General features: G+C 36.3%; 1 protein-coding gene across 1 annotated transcript in view; it reads left to right on the forward strand.

Moving 5' to 3' along the window:
• Positions 1 to 19,518, forward strand: part of tyw1.S (tRNA-yW synthesizing protein 1 homolog S homeolog) — a 69,145-nt gene that overhangs the window by 15,893 nt on the left and 33,734 nt on the right. The window contains 5 exon segments of the mRNA NM_001096496.1: positions 4,465 to 4,517; positions 7,645 to 7,763; positions 11,592 to 11,701; positions 14,807 to 14,984; positions 16,303 to 16,438. Of these exon segments, the coding sequence (NP_001089965.1) occupies positions 4,465 to 4,517; positions 7,645 to 7,763; positions 11,592 to 11,701; positions 14,807 to 14,984; positions 16,303 to 16,438 (596 nt within the window).

The raw sequence follows: 19,518 nt of genomic DNA on the forward strand, positions 1-19,518 counted from the left end.
AGATGGAACATAACTTTAAAGGCAAACTTAGAATGTAGTTACATTTTTATCATTTAAACCTACGATTTCAATATCATCCCATAAGCATTGCTTATTAAATATAACAATAATATGGCTTCAGTCACCGATAAGTAATATTAATTTAAAGTGAAACAATGCCTTGAACATTGTAGTGCTCTATAAAAGTATATTGCATTACAGTCTAAATGTAAAATAAGCATAAAAATATACTTTTCTTGTAGCATGTGCATTGGTTAATCCTTATTTGAAAAACTGACATTTTAAGTACTAAGGGCCGACCCCTGGCTCCTATGATTCACTGTGCCACACATACATGCTATGATGACAGCCAATAAATATTCATGGCTCCGTTTTTATACTCCCACAGTCGTAGGATTTGGAACTGGGGGGCCACAGTGTATTCTTAGTTGCTGTTGCTGAACAGTTCCTTCACTCTGCTATGCTGTAAGATCTTGAGCACCTATTGGCTGTGCTTCTTAGTTCTGTGGGAAACTTAAAGAAAGAAGCCCAGCCAATAAGCACTCGAGATCTTATAGCATAGCAGAGTAAAGGAACTGTTCTTCAACAGCTTGAATTGTATATCCCCAAACAATAATCTCATGGTCACTGCTATTTGTCAGTGAATAACTGCGATGTTGCTACATTTCTATTTCTAATATCTGAATGGCTGATGCTGGGCTAAGCCTGCACATTATTTTTATGATACCCGAGTGAAACTAAACCTGCAGCATTCTGCCTTTATATGGTCAAAGATCCCTTTAGTGACTTCTGATATCATTCTTATTTACAGTAGGGGGTACATCATCCCTTATAATACATGAGTGATACTCTGAGCTCCCTGTATAACTCCTCTGTGACTTCTTATATCCTTATAATTTACAGTAGGTTCATGTTCAGTCTTGTTCAGCAGGTAAAATCCTTTTTGGCCCAGCTGCCTGAAATAAAATAAATATGACTGCACTTTCCACTGTGGAAATGCATAGGCATTTTTAATATTATTTACAGGATTTTCAGATAAGCAGAGGAATAAATGGATTTTCACTGAACTGACTAGAGATTTGTGCAACTGCAATTGGGCTTGTGGTTGCAAATAAACCTTATCTTTTCCCATTCTTTTAATGGGTGTGCTCAAAAGACATACTTTACAGCTACACTGGGTGAATATGGCATTCATCTCAAAGCTACCTTTGTTAGACTGCTGCTTCTCCCCACAGTAAACTGCACTGCAGGTAAAGATGTCCATATATGTTTGGCATTATTATGTTCTGTTATTTTTTAGAAGAGCTCTTTGTCTATTGGTCATAAAATAATATGCTCTTTACAATATTTTGTAATAGCTGTGGATCAGCAACTAAACTCCACATTTTAAATATTTACAGTAGGGGTGTAATTATATGAATGTGCAGTAGAATGGTGTTTTGTCATGTTGAGATTATTTTGTTTGGTGAATTTCTCCTCTTAGATTTAGTTCTTAACTTTTAACTGTCACTTTAGTTCTGTAGAAATCGCCTGCTTATGTGATATTTAATGTTTCAACATCAATCCCATTCATCCAGAGTAGCTGCTCTCTTGCCAAAGGGAATTGTTGATCATATCCTGTTCTTAGAATTAAACCTATGTAACATTTTAAACAGTATTTGTACCCTGTATATTTAGTACTTGCAGATTGCTCAACCTAAAATAAAAATACAAAAGAATATGCTATGATATTTATTACATTATATCAGCAGAGAATGATTAGACTGTGATAACCTTAGTGTATTTATTAGCAAAACTGATCAAGGTTGCTTAGTGTGAAGTTTTACTTTAAAGGTTTTAACATTTAGATTTAGTTGTGCTCACGGAAAGATAATTTTCTGAGTTTACCAACAACCTTCACATTACACATTTAAGGGCAAATGTTCCCTCTTCATGCTGTTGATTTTTCAGCAGTCATTTGGGCAAAATCTTTTCCCAGGGTGTTTGTGGATAAGCACTGTCATCTTATTTCTACCTGTATGATTATGGAGGGAAACTTAAGCTTGAAAGAACCACAGTATTTTAGAAACCCTTTTGTTTGATGTAATTGTTTAATGTTAACACATTGCAGTCCACACATACAAGAAAAAGGCAGAATTAACGAGGGTAGAAGAATGTGCAAGATTTGTGTCAGGACTAGTGAAACAACAAGTTTAACAAACCACATGAAGACAACATTACCATCACTTAAATAACAGAAAACTGTTATCCTATTTCCCGCTGGGCGATTAAGTGCTCTGTGTGAAGCAATAACCACATTGTTAGGAGCTTGCTAAAAGTGACGTGGAGTCTAGGTGCTTTGCCCCAAATCTTCAGCTCAGGAAATTAAAGTTACAGTAACACCAACAAATTAAAGCATTTTAAAAATTAAAATACAATGTACTATTGCCCTTCATTGGTAAAAGTCATGTGTTTGCTTTAGAAAGACTACTGTACTTTATATAAACAAGTATCTGTGACTATTCTCCTTTTTCAGCTTCAATGGCTGCCCCCATGGCTACACAGCACCCTGTTTATATAAAATATAGTAGTCTTTCTGAAGCAAACACACCAGATTTGCCAGTGCAGGGCATGACATGAAACCTGATATTTTAATTACTTTGGAAAACTTTAATTTTTTGGTGTGGTACTGTTCCTTTAATAACCAGCCATAGAAAATGTCAGCAGACATTTCAAAGAGATCTCAGAACAGGTCTGAAAACTTTATTTCAGACAACTGTAGGACACATCATATCTACAGCGTGTCCTAAAGTTCTTTGAAATAAAGATTTACTTTTCTTTTATATTGCTTGTCACTGGATCAAAAACTTTTTTTGTTGTGCTTGTAGTGATTTAACTCTTAAAGCTATAGATTACAAAGATGTTGATAAATGGAACATTTTCTAATTTTACCTATTAGCGTCTAATTGGACCTATTCGTGCCTATTGTCAGATGTGGTAATTCAACAACTATCATCTGGTTGCTAGGGCCCAGTTAGGTGCCAACTCAAGAGATGAAAACATAATTTTGCCTCTTTTAAAGGTTTCTGGTAAGGCATCACCTTGAGTATGCAGTGCAGTTTTGGGTTCAACTAAGATGGTTAAGGGGATTAAAGATTTAAATTATGAGGGTAGACTGTCAAGGTTGGGGTTGTTCTCTCTGTGCAAAAAGATGCTTGCGAGGGGACATGATTACTCTTTATAACCACATTCTACAGGGCATTCTTGACAGATAATATTGGGAGATTTCTTATCCATAAAATGGATCATCGCACTAGAGGCCATCCCTTCAGAATAGAGTAAAGTAACTTAATTTGAAGCAATATAGGTGTGAACAGTGAAGTTGTGGTATGTCCTGCCGGATGATGCTGTGATGGCTGATTCTGTTATTGCCTTTAAAAGGGGCTTGCATGATTTCTTGGACAAGCATAATATTCAAGGCAATAGTGATACTAAAATCTACAATTAGTATGGGGTCTTATGAGTGTTTATATGTATATTGCTGGGTTTCATTTGGAGGGGTTGAATTTGATGAGCTTTGGTCCCTTTAAAAACAAACTGTAGCCCTGAATAGTTACATAGTTAAGTTGGACTGAATGCTGAATGTAGTGTTTCTCAAGAGACCACAGCATGAAGGCCAATGTCATTCCTGGCTTATGACAAGTGCTCCACATTTGCCACATGGTTGACCTTTATGGTAATATTTTGAGGTGCCCCTAGCAGCTGATTTAATAGATATAGACCATTCCTTAGAAGTCTGTACTACATTGTGTGGCCATGGTCTGAGAGGCATTAAAGCTGTACATACATAATGGGCGTGGATAAAAAAAAAAGATCCCAACTTGGCAAAAATTAGAGCTTGGAAATATAGCATATCCCTCCTTCATTTTATGGGGGAAAAAAGCACAGCTCATGATTATTGTGCTTTATTTTCTTTTCCACTCTAAAACCAGAATATGATTTCTGAAATGTACGTTAAAACACAAAATAATATACAATAATATACATTTAATTATAATGTAGTATTTATGTTCTTATACACTTTTTTTTTTTTGCACATTTTAAAATGCAAGTATGAGTGCACCTAAACACATCAGCTAATTGATTCCATTATATTCTAACTGGTTCAGAGTTGCATTATATGGGATTTGTGTTTATTGCATTTTATTTCAAAGCAACATGCTGCATTTTCTGGTTCTTGATACATGTTCAATAGACAACAGAATATAGGGTTTTGTTTGGAACTCATGAAGACACAATTAAATAAAAAACATAAATGCCTGCCTTTTTATGAGCTCAGTATGCCTTTGTAAACTCCTGCCACTATGCAAGACCATTAATACTGTTAAACAAGTGTTCTATAGCTGTGCAAAATCATCACTGTTCTGTAGAGTGCTGAATAAATTGATTACAATTTAGACTTAAACATTGTTTATACATTTTCAGGTTACAGACTGATTGGAAGTCACTCTGGTGTTAAACTGTGCAGGTGGACAAAGGTATTTTTTGTATTTTAGATTTTGAAATGAATGTTCTTTATTTTTTGTAGTCTTTTAATTGCTTAGCAGCTGTCCAGTGAGTTAATATCTTTAGGCCGCGATTTGCATTGACGCCAGCGCCAAAGTTAGCAAAGCTATTTCGGCTTAAAAAACGCAGCGACAACTCGCCCAGCGCAGAATCGCGGCGAAATCGCGCCGTGTGCCCCTAGCCTTAAAAGACTTTCCTTATCCTTTAAAGTTATACTGCTTATTTAAAGGGGAACTATTGCGAAAATAAAATTAATATCTTCCATCATACTGAAATAAGAAACTTTCTAAATACAATCAATTTAATATTTTGCATTGTTTCTGAAATAATCAAGTTTATCTTCACTATCCCTCTCTCAGCATCTGTTTCTCATCATTCTGTCTTCTTGCAGCAGTTGGGTGTCAGATATTCATTGACAGTTAGATCCAATATATCTTATAGGGGGCTTCTTTTCCTAGCAGATGTATTATAGCTCATTTATATAACTGATTTCAGTACAAACAAAATCTAACAAAATAACTGCCTTTTGCACAAATCCTGCATGCAGAGAGACATGATGTCTAGTGATTTTAATAGTGAGCTCTAATACACCATCTAGGCAAAAGGAGCCCACCTATAAGATATATTGAATCTAAGGGGCACATTTACAAAGCTCGAGTGAAGGATTCGAATTAAAAAAACTTCGAATTTCGAAGTGTTTTTTTGGCTACTTCGACCATCGAATGGGCTAGTTCGACCTTCGACTACTACTTCGACTTCGAATCGAACGATTCGAACTAAAAATCGTTCGACTATTCAACCATTCGATAATCGAAGTACTGTCTCTTTAAGAAAAACTTCGACCCCCTAGTTCGGCAGCTAAAAGCTACCGAACTCAATGTTAGCCTATGGGGAAGGTCCCCATAGGCTTGCCTGCGTTTTTTTGATCTAAGGATATTCCTTAGATCGTTGGATTAAAATCCTTCGATCGTTCGATCGCAGGATTTGCGCTAAATCGTTCGACTTCGATATTCGAAGTCGAACGATTTTAGTTCCTGGTCGAATATCGAGGGTTAATTAACCCTCGATATTCGACCCTTAGTAAATCTGCCCCTAAATGTCAATGAATATCTGACATCCAACTCCTGCATAAAGAGAGGGAATGAAGAGAGACTGATGCTGAGAGGGAGGATAGTGAACAAAAACTTGATTATTTCAGAAACGGTACAGAATTTTTAATGGCTTATATTACATTTTCATTTTCGCAATAGTTCCCCTTTAAAGGAAATACAAGTACTTTGGAATAATGTCAAAGTTATGGCAGAGCTTTTGCTATTAGTAGCTCTTATATAAAGACTCTGACTGTTCTGTTTTCTGCAGCAGTACATCTGTTTTTTTGGTACTGGCCATACAGTTTTTTTATTTTTTTAATGTACGAGTGTTAACCTACTTTGAGGGATCCTCTGAGCATTTTTGCAGTTTTAATTATGTATTAATTTGTTTCTGAGATATTGTCAGCTTTAGATTTTTGTTAGACCTCGAATAGGAGGTTTGCCTCAACTTCTTTTGAAGGCCTAGAAAGTGCATACCCAGTCATTGACAGTCTATGAATTTACCCTTACCCTGTATTCAGTTAATCATCGGGTTGCTGAGTCTTGGTTTAGCCAAAAGCCTGCTATCCTACTGTTACCTATCTAAAAAAGCTAATGTTTCAAACATCTATAAGAGCAAAACATTTGCTCAGAGAAGCAAACTGATTAAGTTTAGCTGAATCCATTTTTTTTTTCTTGGTTTCTTGGCTTTTTTGCAAGAAATACCTAATCCAATGCAACACTTTTTTCTTTTTTTGTGTGTAATGAAAGCAAATGTTCAGAGCAGCCAATTTGTTTTCATTGTCTTAATGTTAACCTAACCGTTTCTTGTTGCCATGGTCACAGAGACTGGTAGCTATTATTTCTTTGCCAACAGAAGGGCAGTATAGGAAACAAGTTTAAAGGATACTTCACCCAAAACATTATAAAAGAATGTAAAAATGCAATTCTAAGTAAAATTGTCAATGGTATTAAAATTTGTAAATGTAATTGCAGTTGAAATCATTTTTTTTTTTTTTTAAATTCCTTTTTATTCTCCCCACTTCTGCAAGTCTGTCATTGTGTAGCTGTTTAGTTATGTTTAAAGATAGAGAGAGAGATATAGAGAGATATAGAGAGATATAGAGAGATATAGAGAGATATAGAGAGATATAGAGAGATATAGAGAGATATAGAGAGATATAGAGAGATATAGAGAGATATAGAGAGATATAGAGAGATATAGAGAGATATAGAGAGATATAGAGAGATATAGAGAGATATAGAGAGATATAGAGAGATATAGAGAGATATAGAGAGATATAGAGAGATATAGAGAGATATAGAGAGATATAGAGAGAAGAGAGATATAGAGAGATATAGAGAGATATAGAGAGATATAGAGAGATATAGAGAGATATAGAGAGATATAGAGATATAGAGAGATATAGAGAGATATAGAGAGATATAGAGAGATATAGAGAGATATAGAGAGATATAGAGAGATATAGAGAGATATAGAGAGATATAGAGAGATATAGAGAGATATAGAGAGATATAGAGAGATATAGAGAGATATAGAGAGATATAGAGAGATATAGAGAGATATAGAGAGATATAGAGAGATATAGAGAGATATAGAGAGATATAGAGAGATATAGAGAGATATAGAGAGATATAGAGAGATATAGAGAGATATAGAGAGATATAGAGAGATATAGAGAGATATAGAGAGATATAGAGAGATATAGAGAGATATAGAGAGATATAGAGAGATATAGAGAGATATAGAGAGATATAGAGAGATATAGAGAGATATAGAGAGATATAGAGAGATATAGAGAGATATAGAGAGATATAGAGAGATATAGAGAGATATAGAGAGATATAGAGAGATATAGAGAGATATAGAGAGATATAGAGAGATATAGAGAGATATAGAGAGATATAGAGAGATATAGAGAGATATATATATATTCCACACTTACTGCATGCAGTACAGCATGAATTAATCCTGTTTACAGTTTTATGTTCTCTTATTTTTTTTCAGTCTATGCTGCGTGGAAGAGGAGGCTGCTACAAACATACCTTCTATGGCATTGAAAGTCATCGCTGCATGGAAACAACACCAAGCCTTGCGTGTGCTAATAAATGTGTCTTCTGCTGGAGGTGCACATCTTTATATAATATTACGAACAATTGTAAAATTTCACCTGTTTGTCCTTTACCTATATTTCTTGGAGAGGCTAAAAACACTGCAGTACCGTACCGTTAATCACTATATGTCTAGAAAAAGAAGATAAAACAATCCTAATTTATGACATGAAAAATCTAAGATACCTTTTCTTTTATACTGCCTATGAATATAATCTTGCATACATCCAGTTCATAAAATTACATATTACCCACAAAATGCCTGCTGAACATTGTCAGCCTTCTGGTTTTAGTAGCTTATTATAAAATACTATTTAATCTAAACCGAAAAGATGAATTGATGTAAGTTTAACTTAGTGTTTCGCTTAGCACTTTTGCCATTTACATTAATTTTTTATTTTTTATTTTTTGGTAAGATATTTGAGTTATGGCATCCGTTATCGAGAAACCTGTTATCCAGAAGGCTCCGAATTTCAGAAATGCAGTCTTTTGTAGACTCCATTTTATCCAAATCTACATTTTTTTAAAATGTTTTTCTTTTTGTCTCTAATAATAAAACCGTACCTTCTACTTGATCCAAACTAAGATATATAATTAATCCTTATTGGAAGCAAAATGAGCCTATTTGGTTAATTTATGTTTACATGATTTTCTAGTAGACTTGAGGTTTGAAGTTCCAAATCACGAAAAGAGACGCTACCTGGAAAAACAGGTCCCGTACATTCTGGATAACAGGGCCCATACCTATTTGCAGTTTACAAAGAGAGAGTGAGTTTGTAGGTGCAGCACCAAGGAATCCAGGAGGTAGAAAAATTAAAAATATAAACCTTTATTCAAGCATTTTAAAATGGTAGTATGAAAAAGCATGCCCCACACTAAACAAAGGGCTGTTCACTCAACGCGTTTCATGGCTCTCGCCACTTCCTCAGGAGGAAGTGGCGAGAGCCATGAAACGCGTTGAGTGAACAGCCCTTTGTTTAGTGTGGGGCATGCTTTTTCATACTACCATTTTTCTACCTCCTGGATTCCTTGGTGCTGCACCTACAAACTCACTCTCTCTTTGGAAGCAACCGTTGGGATCTTCGGTTTTGTGACATGCACAGGTGAATCCTAGTACCTGGTAAGTGCTCCCACTATTTTTTGCAAGTTTTCTATTTGCAGTTTAGACTGCTAATTCCTGGCTTTTGGCTCAAGTGAGAATTGGCATCTCTAGGGTTAAGTGAATACAGGAAGTGCATAGAAAAATATTTGGTTGCAATTTTGGCCTTCCGAGAGCTGTTGAGCTGACGCCTGGGTAGCAGTATAAAACTGTGTAAATCTGCTAAAATCTTGGAAACCATTAAATATATAATTAGTGTAAATGTATTCAGAAAAGTACTTTGATTTAATGTATTTTATTTTTTGTCTTCATCCCTTTTAAGCCTTTTACACATGCGTATTGCTATCTATAGGCAAAATTTGACTACAATTCGTACACGAAACACAAAGAAATCACCAGCGCTCTGTCTAACCCATGCTGTGCCATTGACCAGCTGCTAGAAGCAACCTGTGCTCTGTGTTATGGGTACATAAATTGTAGCCAAGTATTGCCTATAGAGGCCATTCAGCCTTTAAAACAGGGAATGATTTACATGTGCATGTTAATAGACTGGAGCTTAAAAGTTCCCTGCTTTCTAACTAGAGTTTCTTGGTTGAGGGTAAGTGCACTGTTGGTTTAACTACTCATCACACTGTTTGCTGAGGGAATTTTTTAAATGCACTACATAAGTACAATGAGGGGCCTTGATGTGGTATGTGAGCTTACATATTCTGGCCAAAGTGGCCAAAGTGTAGTACTAACACCTCATTTTTTGTAATACTTGCATTTAAAGGCAAAGCGTGCACTGACCATTTTTCTCTTTCTCTTTTTTCAACCCAATTTAATTGTAACCAAGGACTACCGTGTTTGCAAGACTGCATGAGTTATTTGGTAGCATTATCGGAAAGATATATACGCCATGTATCTTCTCCTGTTTTGTTATTTTTTTTTATTAACACTGCACAGGTAGTGATATGTTTATACTCTGTCTATACTCCTTTAAGTTTTCTTAAATGGTGACCTTTGCAGTCTGCTGCAGACAGGTGGGTGAGCAAGCTTGTGGATGACAGAGGGTGCTGCAGAGTGCAGGCAAGGGCGAGGACTTGGGGCCTGGCCTGCCAACATTCTTTTCTTTATCACGTGTCTTGAGCGCATGTTCATCATACAGCATTAACTTGTAGGCAGCGCCGATTCTGGGGCTGCTGCCGCCCCCCTCCGCTCCGCTCTTAAAAATTTGCGTCGGAGCGGGTTTCAGGGGGCAGTATCGCTAGTGCATAGAGCGCTCTTTGCACTAGCGGAGCCGAATTTCCGTGTTAAAACCCGGAAGTTCGGCTCTTAAAGTTACAAGAGGCGGCTTTTTGCCGCCCCTTGTAACTTTCAGCTCGCTGCCGCCTGAGGCAAGGGTTTCACGGCCTCAGCGGCCCTGCTTGTAGGTAGTATAATAGATACTCATTACATGTTAATATTGTCCAAAATTTAATAATTTTATTTATTTTTGGTTTGCAGAGAAAGTTTAAAATATACGAACAATAATAAATACCTCATTATAAACGTATAATCATGCTCACCATGAAACAACTTTGCAGATATTTTGAAATTCATGCTTAATGATACAGCTTTACATCACTCTTAAGTCACAGCATCATCTGAATGCTGATTACATACTGATATTGAAATTCTACAGCGCTGTATATAATGGAGAACTAGTTTAGAACCTGCATATCTGACAACCGCTTCAGGGTTTAGTTCAGGTATCCGACTAGAAGCTTTGGGATAAGCACAATACTGCTTTGGATGTTTGGCCATAATGGCATACAGGGGATGTGAAAAGAGCACTGACAGTTCAGTTGTAGGGCACACTGATTAGTTTAGTAATTGCTAAAGCAAAGGGAACAATGCCGTTTTGTTTTAAGATCGCATCTATCAGCAGCATTTCATTCTGAAGAACAGCATAGATTCAAAACAATGCAGTTTGTCAATGAAATACCTAGATATTAAGCTAAAATCTCATTCAGAATAACAGGCCTTTTTGTTTCAGACTGCAGTAGCATACCATTTGTTCTTAATTACCTGATCAGTTGCAATTATGTAAAAACAAGCTGAAATGATTGCATTAGATTTTCTTCCTGTTTCCTTTTTCTGGGATCAGCACACTATTTTCACTTTGGTTAAGGGAGAAGAGAGACACATTTAATGAATGGTTTAGATGATGAGCCATTTAACAGTGTGTGTATGTAATATGTACACCTCAAACTGCTGAGGTGTATTAGGGCTTTCTGGGCTCCATATGTTAAACTACAACCCTAGAATTCCATCCTCAAGTTTACTTTAATTTATGCATTTGGAAAACCTATTTTTGTGGAAGTATCTTTAGAAATATCAATTCCATTTAGCAAGTTTTTTTTTTCTGTGCCAGTTTGGAAGAGACTTGACCCGTTTGGTATAGTATAATGTTACCAGCTTCTACACCCTGGCTCTCCGTGTAGTGAAAGCCTGGTGCCTGGCGAAGAAGGGGTTTACCACGAAACGTTGCACATTGCAAATAAACTCAGCAAGGGTTTGTCCCTGCTTGATTTTTGACCTCGGTGCCGGTTGAATGTATTATCCTTGACCCATTTGGTGCCAGCAATTCTTTGCCCACCAACCAATTGAACTTCATCTTTTCATAGTTTGTAAAAATAAAATGCACTATGTAAGATATGGTTTTATCATTCTTATTATGCTTTTTCCATAATTATATAAACATTTTTCATGTTGTGTTTCAGGCATCATACCAACCCTGTAGGAACTGAATGGAGGTGGAAGATGGACCAGCCAGAGATGATCTTGGAAGAAGCTATTTTAAATCACCAAAACATGATCAAGCAGTTTAAAGGTAAGAGTCTTAAAAACTTTTATAAAGGCAATAATATGCTTGTTGTTTGGTCGCCAACAACAACCAGTGGCTACAGTGGACAACAAAACATGCCTCTTGTTTCCTCTCCACCAGCTATCATGTGAATCACCAGTGGGGAACATGTATGGCACAGCTACTTTCCAAAGTAAGCTGAATTTCCTCGCAAGGAAACTTCTGGCAACTGTCCACTGTGTATGTTTTCCCGGCAGCAATTTGTTTTTTAGCTGGAGTTGGTAAATTAAGCTGGCCATAGATTTAAATATCTGCTCATCTTGTAATTTTGCGCAACAAGTTGTTCTTTGCAAACTACAGCTGACTGTTATAACGCAGCCTAAGGTTAATTTCATATGATACAATTTTGCAATGAGGTTGACCAAAAAAATTCACATAGACAAATACAAGAAGTCCTCTGCACTCAACCAACCCATTATCAATATATTAAGGACATTGGAACATTTTGTTCCTTAAGCTACTAAGAAAATGCCTTGCCCTTTAACCAAAACAGGGATTGTTTGTCTATATATTTTGCAATATATTTAAGATGGCCAACTACATCAAAGTCATCCCTGGTATGGCCAGTCCTACACTCGACTTTTATCTGATTTGTTAAGGATTATATTGCTGCATTAGACATTTTACACTGGGAATAAGTGGAAAATCTCCACTGTGGTCGAGAGATCTCCTGTAAATGCTTTTCTCTTTTCTTATATATGTTTCTTAGATTTTTAAAAATGTTCTTAAGATTTGTACAGATATAGGATTTATTATCCAGAAAGCAGGGGCGATCCTGGCCCCTTTGCCGCCTGAGGCAGCAGCAGTTGCTGCTGCCCCCCCCCTCCCCCAGAAATTCACTCTTAAAGTACCAGGAGCAGCATTTTTGCTGCCCCTGGTACCTAGTGGGGCGCTGCCGCCTGAGGCGACAGCCTCAACTCGCCTCATTGGCGAAGCACCCCTGCCAGAAAGCTTGGGAGCTCGTGTTTTCTATTTAAGGGATATTTCTGTAAATTGGATTAACATTCCTTAAGTCTGTTAAAAATTATTTAAATAAAACAAATATGGCTTCATTCAGCTTAGTTACCATCAAGTACAAGGTACCTTGTATCATTACAGAGAAAAAGGAAATACTTTTTAAAATGTAGCTAAATTTTTTTAAAATGGATTCTGAGATGGCCTTTTTGTAATTTAGAGCTTTTTGGTATGGTTACCATAATTGTACCACAAAATTGATCCCATGTTAAACTAGTTTTGTGTCACTACCTTGAATAAAAATGTCACAAAAAACATTTGTCTAGAATTTATTTAATAAAAAGAAATATGGTCAAACATATAAATACTTTTACAAGGGACTGCATATTGACCTAGCTTTAGTCAACAATACTATCCATTTTTTTTTTTTTTTTTTTTTTTTAATTGCCCTACAACATGAAGTAATGAGTTAGCAAGTGATAAATATGTAAAACTGGTTTATTTTATTACTTCATATAGCTTCATGTAATGCATTTGGGCTGTTTCATATATTTATTTTTCTTTGTAAACTTAGTTGATGCTCTGATTAGAATATGTAGATAACGCTGTTGGATCGGTCATCATAACTAATTGAAAGGCTAATTTTTCTTCACTTCAGTGGCAGAGTGCACTGTAGGGTATTTAAACAAAGATTCTACAGTATTTGTCCTCTGTGTCCATCTGTCAGATTTGCTGTAGCCCTTTCTCTTGTTGAAGCTAATAATCAAAGCTGTTGGGGAAATATTTAAAAAATGGAGAAAGGGGTCACTTGGATATGGATAGATATTTACTATATTGTTATCCATGAATTCAGATCTTTAGCTTTCTGTCAAATATGTGAACCTGTTCTGTGATATGGGGAGCTGTAGGGACACGGACCACACATTCCTTTATCATTGTATACAACGCCATTTAGATTTATTTATCTGTGCTTTTGTTAATGACCTCTATTGTAGTAGTAGTAGTAGTAGTAGTGGTAGTAGTAGTAATCATGCTTGGTAGTAATAGTAGTAGTAGTAGTAGTAATCATGCTTGGTAGTAGTAGTAGTAGTAGTAATCATGCTTGGTAGTAGTAGTAGTAGTAGTAGTAATCATGCTTGGTGGTAGTAGTAGTAGTAGTAGTAGTAATCATGCTTGGTAGTAGTAGTAGTAGTAATCGTGCTTGGTAGTAGTAGTAGTAATAGTAGTAATCATGCTTGGTTGTTGGTGGGTTTCCTCACATGAACCACTAGCTTTAGGCCTTTCCACAAAATTTCAATTAGATTAAAGTCAGGACTTTGACTTTGCCATTTCAGAACATTTACTTTATTCTTTAACCATTCTTTGGTAGAACGACGTGTGTGTTTAGGATCATTGTCTTGCTGCATAACCCATGCAAGTTCTGTTTCATTATTGGAGTACTTGACCTCTCCATTTTCTGTCTTACACTGAGTGATTATCTTCACATATTCCTAATACTCTAGCAGACCTTTATATAGAGGGAGTATTAAAACTTGATGGAGAGGAGAGGAATATGATTGAGTCAAAATGGTTACAGTGCTATCTTCATAGCTTTTAAATAAGAAATAGCAATACTAAATTTGTTGAACAATTAAACTATTTTCTTAATTTAGTGTGATTCAGTGTGTTGATGGACTGGAATCTCAATGCTAAATATTAGTATATCTGTGCAAAATAAATGCAGTTGCTATAACAGCAGAAATGATGAGGTTTCTTTAATTTCCCTTGTCCGTTTATTTACTTTTCTTAGTAGATCTTAAATGTAAGATTGGAATCTTTTCAAGACATAAGCTGTATAAAGTTTTTAGGAAGCTACTGTTTTTGCCATAGCATTTTTCAGTCTGTCTGCAAGATCTTGATACACCAGCAATCACTGAGCAGAATTAGCTCAGTGTACTTTTAAGTTATTTCTAAAATTGTGAGTGGTCACATTTTCGACTATCCATTCTATTCAAACCAGCCGTGTTTGATCAAGCATAGTTCAAGCTACGGTAGTGTAAATTTTGGGTATTTATACATAAATTGTACTTTAATTCAATAATATGTTTTGAAAGCTTACCATTCTTCTCTCTTATTTAGGTGTTCCTGGTGTGAAACCTGAAAGATTTGAAGAGGGTCTTGCTGTCAAACACTGTGCCCTGTCTTTGGTTGGGGAACCCATTATGTACCCAGAAATAAATACATTTCTCAGGCTTCTTCATAATCAACACATATCTAGCTTTTTAGTCACAAATGCTCAGTTCCCTGAAGAAATACGGTAAGATGTTCGGAAAGTTGTTGTATTGCAAATGAACTACTTTGTGCCACAAGTATATTTGTGTAATGCACTTGCTTTTTTTATTCCATATTACTCTTGCGCTTTAAGTGCTTTAATGAACTAAACTGTCATTCGAACACCTTAAGGGGGCATTTAGCACATAAACAGCAACACATTTTTCTTTGACTCATAATGGGGTATGGTTCTTGTTCTGTTCAGAATCCACGCAGCTCATGTCAAACATTCTACTTTTTTACCTCAAATGGTCTTTGTAAGTTAATTTTAAATGGGGGGAGACGTGACAAATTTGGGAGAATTGTTCTGCATATTTGAACCATGTCTGAACATATGTCACACTTTTGAACAAACTGATAAAAGTTTTTTCCAACCTAAGTTTTTCGAGCATCTGGTCATTTTGTGTCTTCACACTGAATTATGGTATCCGTCCTGGGGGTCACCTGCCATTTTGTTGAAAGTCAAACCCATGTAATGAAGATTAATTGGCTACTGATTTCAAGGACATAATTTGAAGGCAGTGCTCCTTTTCCCCTGAAAAGATTTGCTTTTGCAAGGCAGGACCTGCCCACATATAATTCTTATTGTAAATAAAGTCTATAACATCTGTACCGTTGCTACCCTGCACATATATGCATCCCTACCCATTTTACATGTTCAAACAATGTTAGACTTGGAAACTTTAGTGTAAGTGGCTGGTTCTGTGCACAGTAGAGCTTAAAACAGAGAGCTATAGAAAAGAACATTTATCCATAATTAGAAAGCTTTTGCTTATTATGTTCTTAGCCTTCTAGTAGTTGTACTTGCAAAACCTTCTAGTAGTTGTACTTGCAAAACATTCAAAGACCTGCATTGGTCCCAGTACTATTTTTTTCTAGCAAAAAACACTCTGCCTCTTGCAGCTTTGGTAACTTAATTGTAGTGGATAATATGAAGAAATTGTTTGAGTAAATATATAGATAATTGTGCATAATCTGCGACACCTACCAGAATGATATGGCCTAATTGGAATTGTTAGAACATTGTAAATGAATGACAACGTCTCCGTTTAAATGTATTCTAGCAAAAAACAATTTATTGTCTTTAAAATCCTATTTGGTCATAATTAAAAACCAGAGACAACATTTGGTGTTAAAACCAGGGACTGAAATTAGGGATAGTTGGTGAGTATGTAATGAGAAGGTCATAAGTAATATTGTTTCTATGTGTATAATATTTTTATATAGGTTCTTAATTAATTAATCTAAATATGAAGTGAAATGGTTTATGTTCTGTAGTGTAAACAAATTATTTTGTTCTCTAGTTCTCTTGAGCCTGTTACACAGTTGTATGTCAGTGTGGATGCGAGCACCAAAGACAGCCTAAAGAAAATTGATCGCCCACTGTTCAAGGATTTCTGGCAACGATTCATTGACAGCTTGAAGGCCTTGGCAGAAAAGGTAAAATCTGTGTGAATTTTTTTAAATAAAATTCTGCAATCTGATAAATGCTTGGGCATATGCAAGGGCAGACCCTTTTAAGGTCAATTCAGATTTCTTTATAGCCTGCACAATAATGGAGATCTGTAGGGGCATATATGTTATTTTTATACAGTTTATTTGAATTCTAATATATATATTTATAGCATTTATATAATGTTGTATTGCAAAACAGTTTGATTTGAGATCAGTGATGTCAGATTTGATATCGTACACACTTATAAACAATGCTTTTAGCGCCTCTGTGTTAAAATATTAACACTGTAAACATCTAATTGCCTCCGACACTGCGACTGCAGTAGCTTATCTATGTGGCCACCTTTATAGTATATCTTTGCATTACATACACATGTACCAGTATAGTAAGATTAGATTGTTTTCTGAATCATATACATAAAATTAATGAAGGGTTCTCGGATGATACGCCCAGGTTTTTGGATTCCAGAAGAATGTTAAAATATTTCTTTGGCTAGGTTGCAGCTAAGGAGGATTTCATTATTGTCTGTGCCACAAATTAAAAAAAATAAAAAAAAAAAAGTAGTGTTTATTCAGTAATAAGTCTAGCTAGAATGTAGACCATACTACTTTTGATTCTGGTTTTTTTTTTTTTTTTTTTTTTTTTTTTTACTAATTTGTGTTTATTAATATTACAGAACCAATGTCCATAGTGAGAAACTTTTTGGATTAAATTTCATATATAGTTTCACAATTTTTAAAAGCACCATACAGTTTTAGAAAACTGTCAAATCTAAAAATAACCTTTTTTACTAATTAGACCTCCTCAGATGCTTACTGTGTTTAAGTTATCCCAATGAGCGAGAAGCAAGGCAGTGGTCAGTTGCTTGAGTTAATATAAACTTAAGGGACCATTTCCTGAGCCCTGGATGAGATGCATTGTATCTGACATCTGTAACAAAATAATCATAACGTGTATATAGCCTCCCGTGTCTAACCTTATTTTTTTTACCACTACATTGATTTAGCTTCCATGAGGGTGATCATGTTGTCAGGCAGACTATGGGGATACTTAAGTAACTCTTCTTTTTGCCCTTTCTCTGCCTAGGTAAAATCAATGGCATAAGTTATGCCAGATATGTACAGTCTGCAGAAAAGTTTTAGATATTTGAAAATGAAACTCTTTATAGATCAGGAAAAAAATCATGTGGTACCTCGGCTAGGCTCTTCTGGGAGTGTGGCAAATTAAATAATATAGTGCTTGGATAATGCAGTTAATGGCTAAATGTAAAGGTAATATCTATAGCTCAGCTTACTATAGCCACACACAGAGTTGCATATTGTGGAATTTTAAATCCAAAATTTTGAGTGCAGCAGGATAGAGTATTATAAAAATAAAAAGCATGTGCTATTTAACATGTCATTTTGAGCTGATTTAATCAAAATTTCTACACAAAAAAACCCTCTAGCACCACCTGTCTGCATGACTTCCCAGGCTATGCAGTGACATCAGCATTTTGCACATGTGGGAAACAATCCGCAAGAAGGTGAAGAGGGAGGGAACTACATACTCTCTTTGCTTGTGTGCTACCCATCTCCTACTTTGTTTTTGGCAAGGACTGTTATGATGCACCTAAAACTCATTTGAACCATTGACTGGGAGTGCAAAGAATCCATGTGAACTCCAAAAAGAGAACATTAACATTTATTTGGAGTCTGAAAACAGGCTTATATAATAATCATTATTTCCTACACGATTAGGGGGATTGTGAGTTGTGCAATATGTCCCCTTTAAGTGTTTCTCCTGGCCCTCCAACAATATACAGTATTCTTTGATTTCATAATTCTTGTTTATTGTTTCACAATTTGTATAGGGTTATTGCTAATGGAGATTTAAAGCAGAAGGAAAGGTGAAATCAGTAGGTGGTGCCAAAACATAGGCAACCCCCCCCCAGTGATTGTATTCACTTACCCTTACCGGATACCCCAGGTCATTGCTCCTGTTAGCAGAAGGAGCAGTCCTATTCTCCTTTCTTCAAAATAGCAGGGTTTACGCATGTGCAGTAAAGGCCGACCTTTTCACTCTGCTGTGCTTATGTACCTGCACAAAGAAAGAGAAAAGGATTGCTCTCTCGTGCTCACTGAGAAGAACATCCAGCCTGGGCAATTTGCTGCTAACAGGAGCATCGCATATCGGGTATCTTCATATTTCCTTGCTCTTTAAAGGACCAGTAACATCATTTTTTTTCAAAATTCGTTGGTACACAACAAATAACACCAAGACAAATTATACTTTAAAATGTTTGTCTTTATTATATAAGAAATAACTTACAAAAACTCAAGCTTCTGCTACTCTTCAGAAAAGGTGACAGGGCTACCATCCATCCAGCGGCACTTGATTTCTCCTCCCTGGCTCTCTGCTGCTGGATCCTGCTGGCCGCTGACTGATGCTCCAAACTGGCAAAGCTTTCCCAATGTGCCCCGAGCCTGGCAGCGCCTGAGTGCAGTGCCTTTCCCCCACAGCACGGGGCCAACTTCACCGTTGCCTCCCACTGCAGAAGCGTTAGCAGTGTGAGTGTTGGGCAGAATACAATGTGGAAGAAGACTCTGGGGAAGCGAGGTTTGTCTCCCCCGGCTCCAGAGCTCTGCCCTGGTATGTGGCAGTGCAGGAGTGGGAGGCAACGGTGCTGTGGGGGCGAGGGCACTGCACTCAGGCGCTGGCAGGCTCAGGACCCATCGGGAAAACTTTGCCAGCTTGGAGCATCAGTCAGCGGCCAGCAGGATCCAGCAGCAGAGAGCCAGGGAGGAGAAATCAAGCGCTGCTGGATGGATGGTCGCCCATTCGCCTAGTTATTTCTTAATAAAGACTTTGCAATTTTAAAGTATAATTTGTCTTGGTGTTGTTTATTCATTGTGTACTACCTATTTATTTTTTTTTATTTTTTTTTAAATTGATGTTACTGGTCCTTTGAAGAAAAAATCTAACCTTTTAAAAAAAATATTTTTTTACATGGAATTTTTAACCTGTGTGCTCTCTAATGATAACACATTCTAGTAACATGGAGAAGAACATGCATGATGTATAT

This window comes from Xenopus laevis, chromosome 2S (genome assembly GCF_017654675.1).
Source record: "Xenopus laevis strain J_2021 chromosome 2S, Xenopus_laevis_v10.1, whole genome shotgun sequence".
Lineage (NCBI taxonomy): Eukaryota > Metazoa > Chordata > Amphibia > Anura > Pipidae > Xenopus > Xenopus laevis.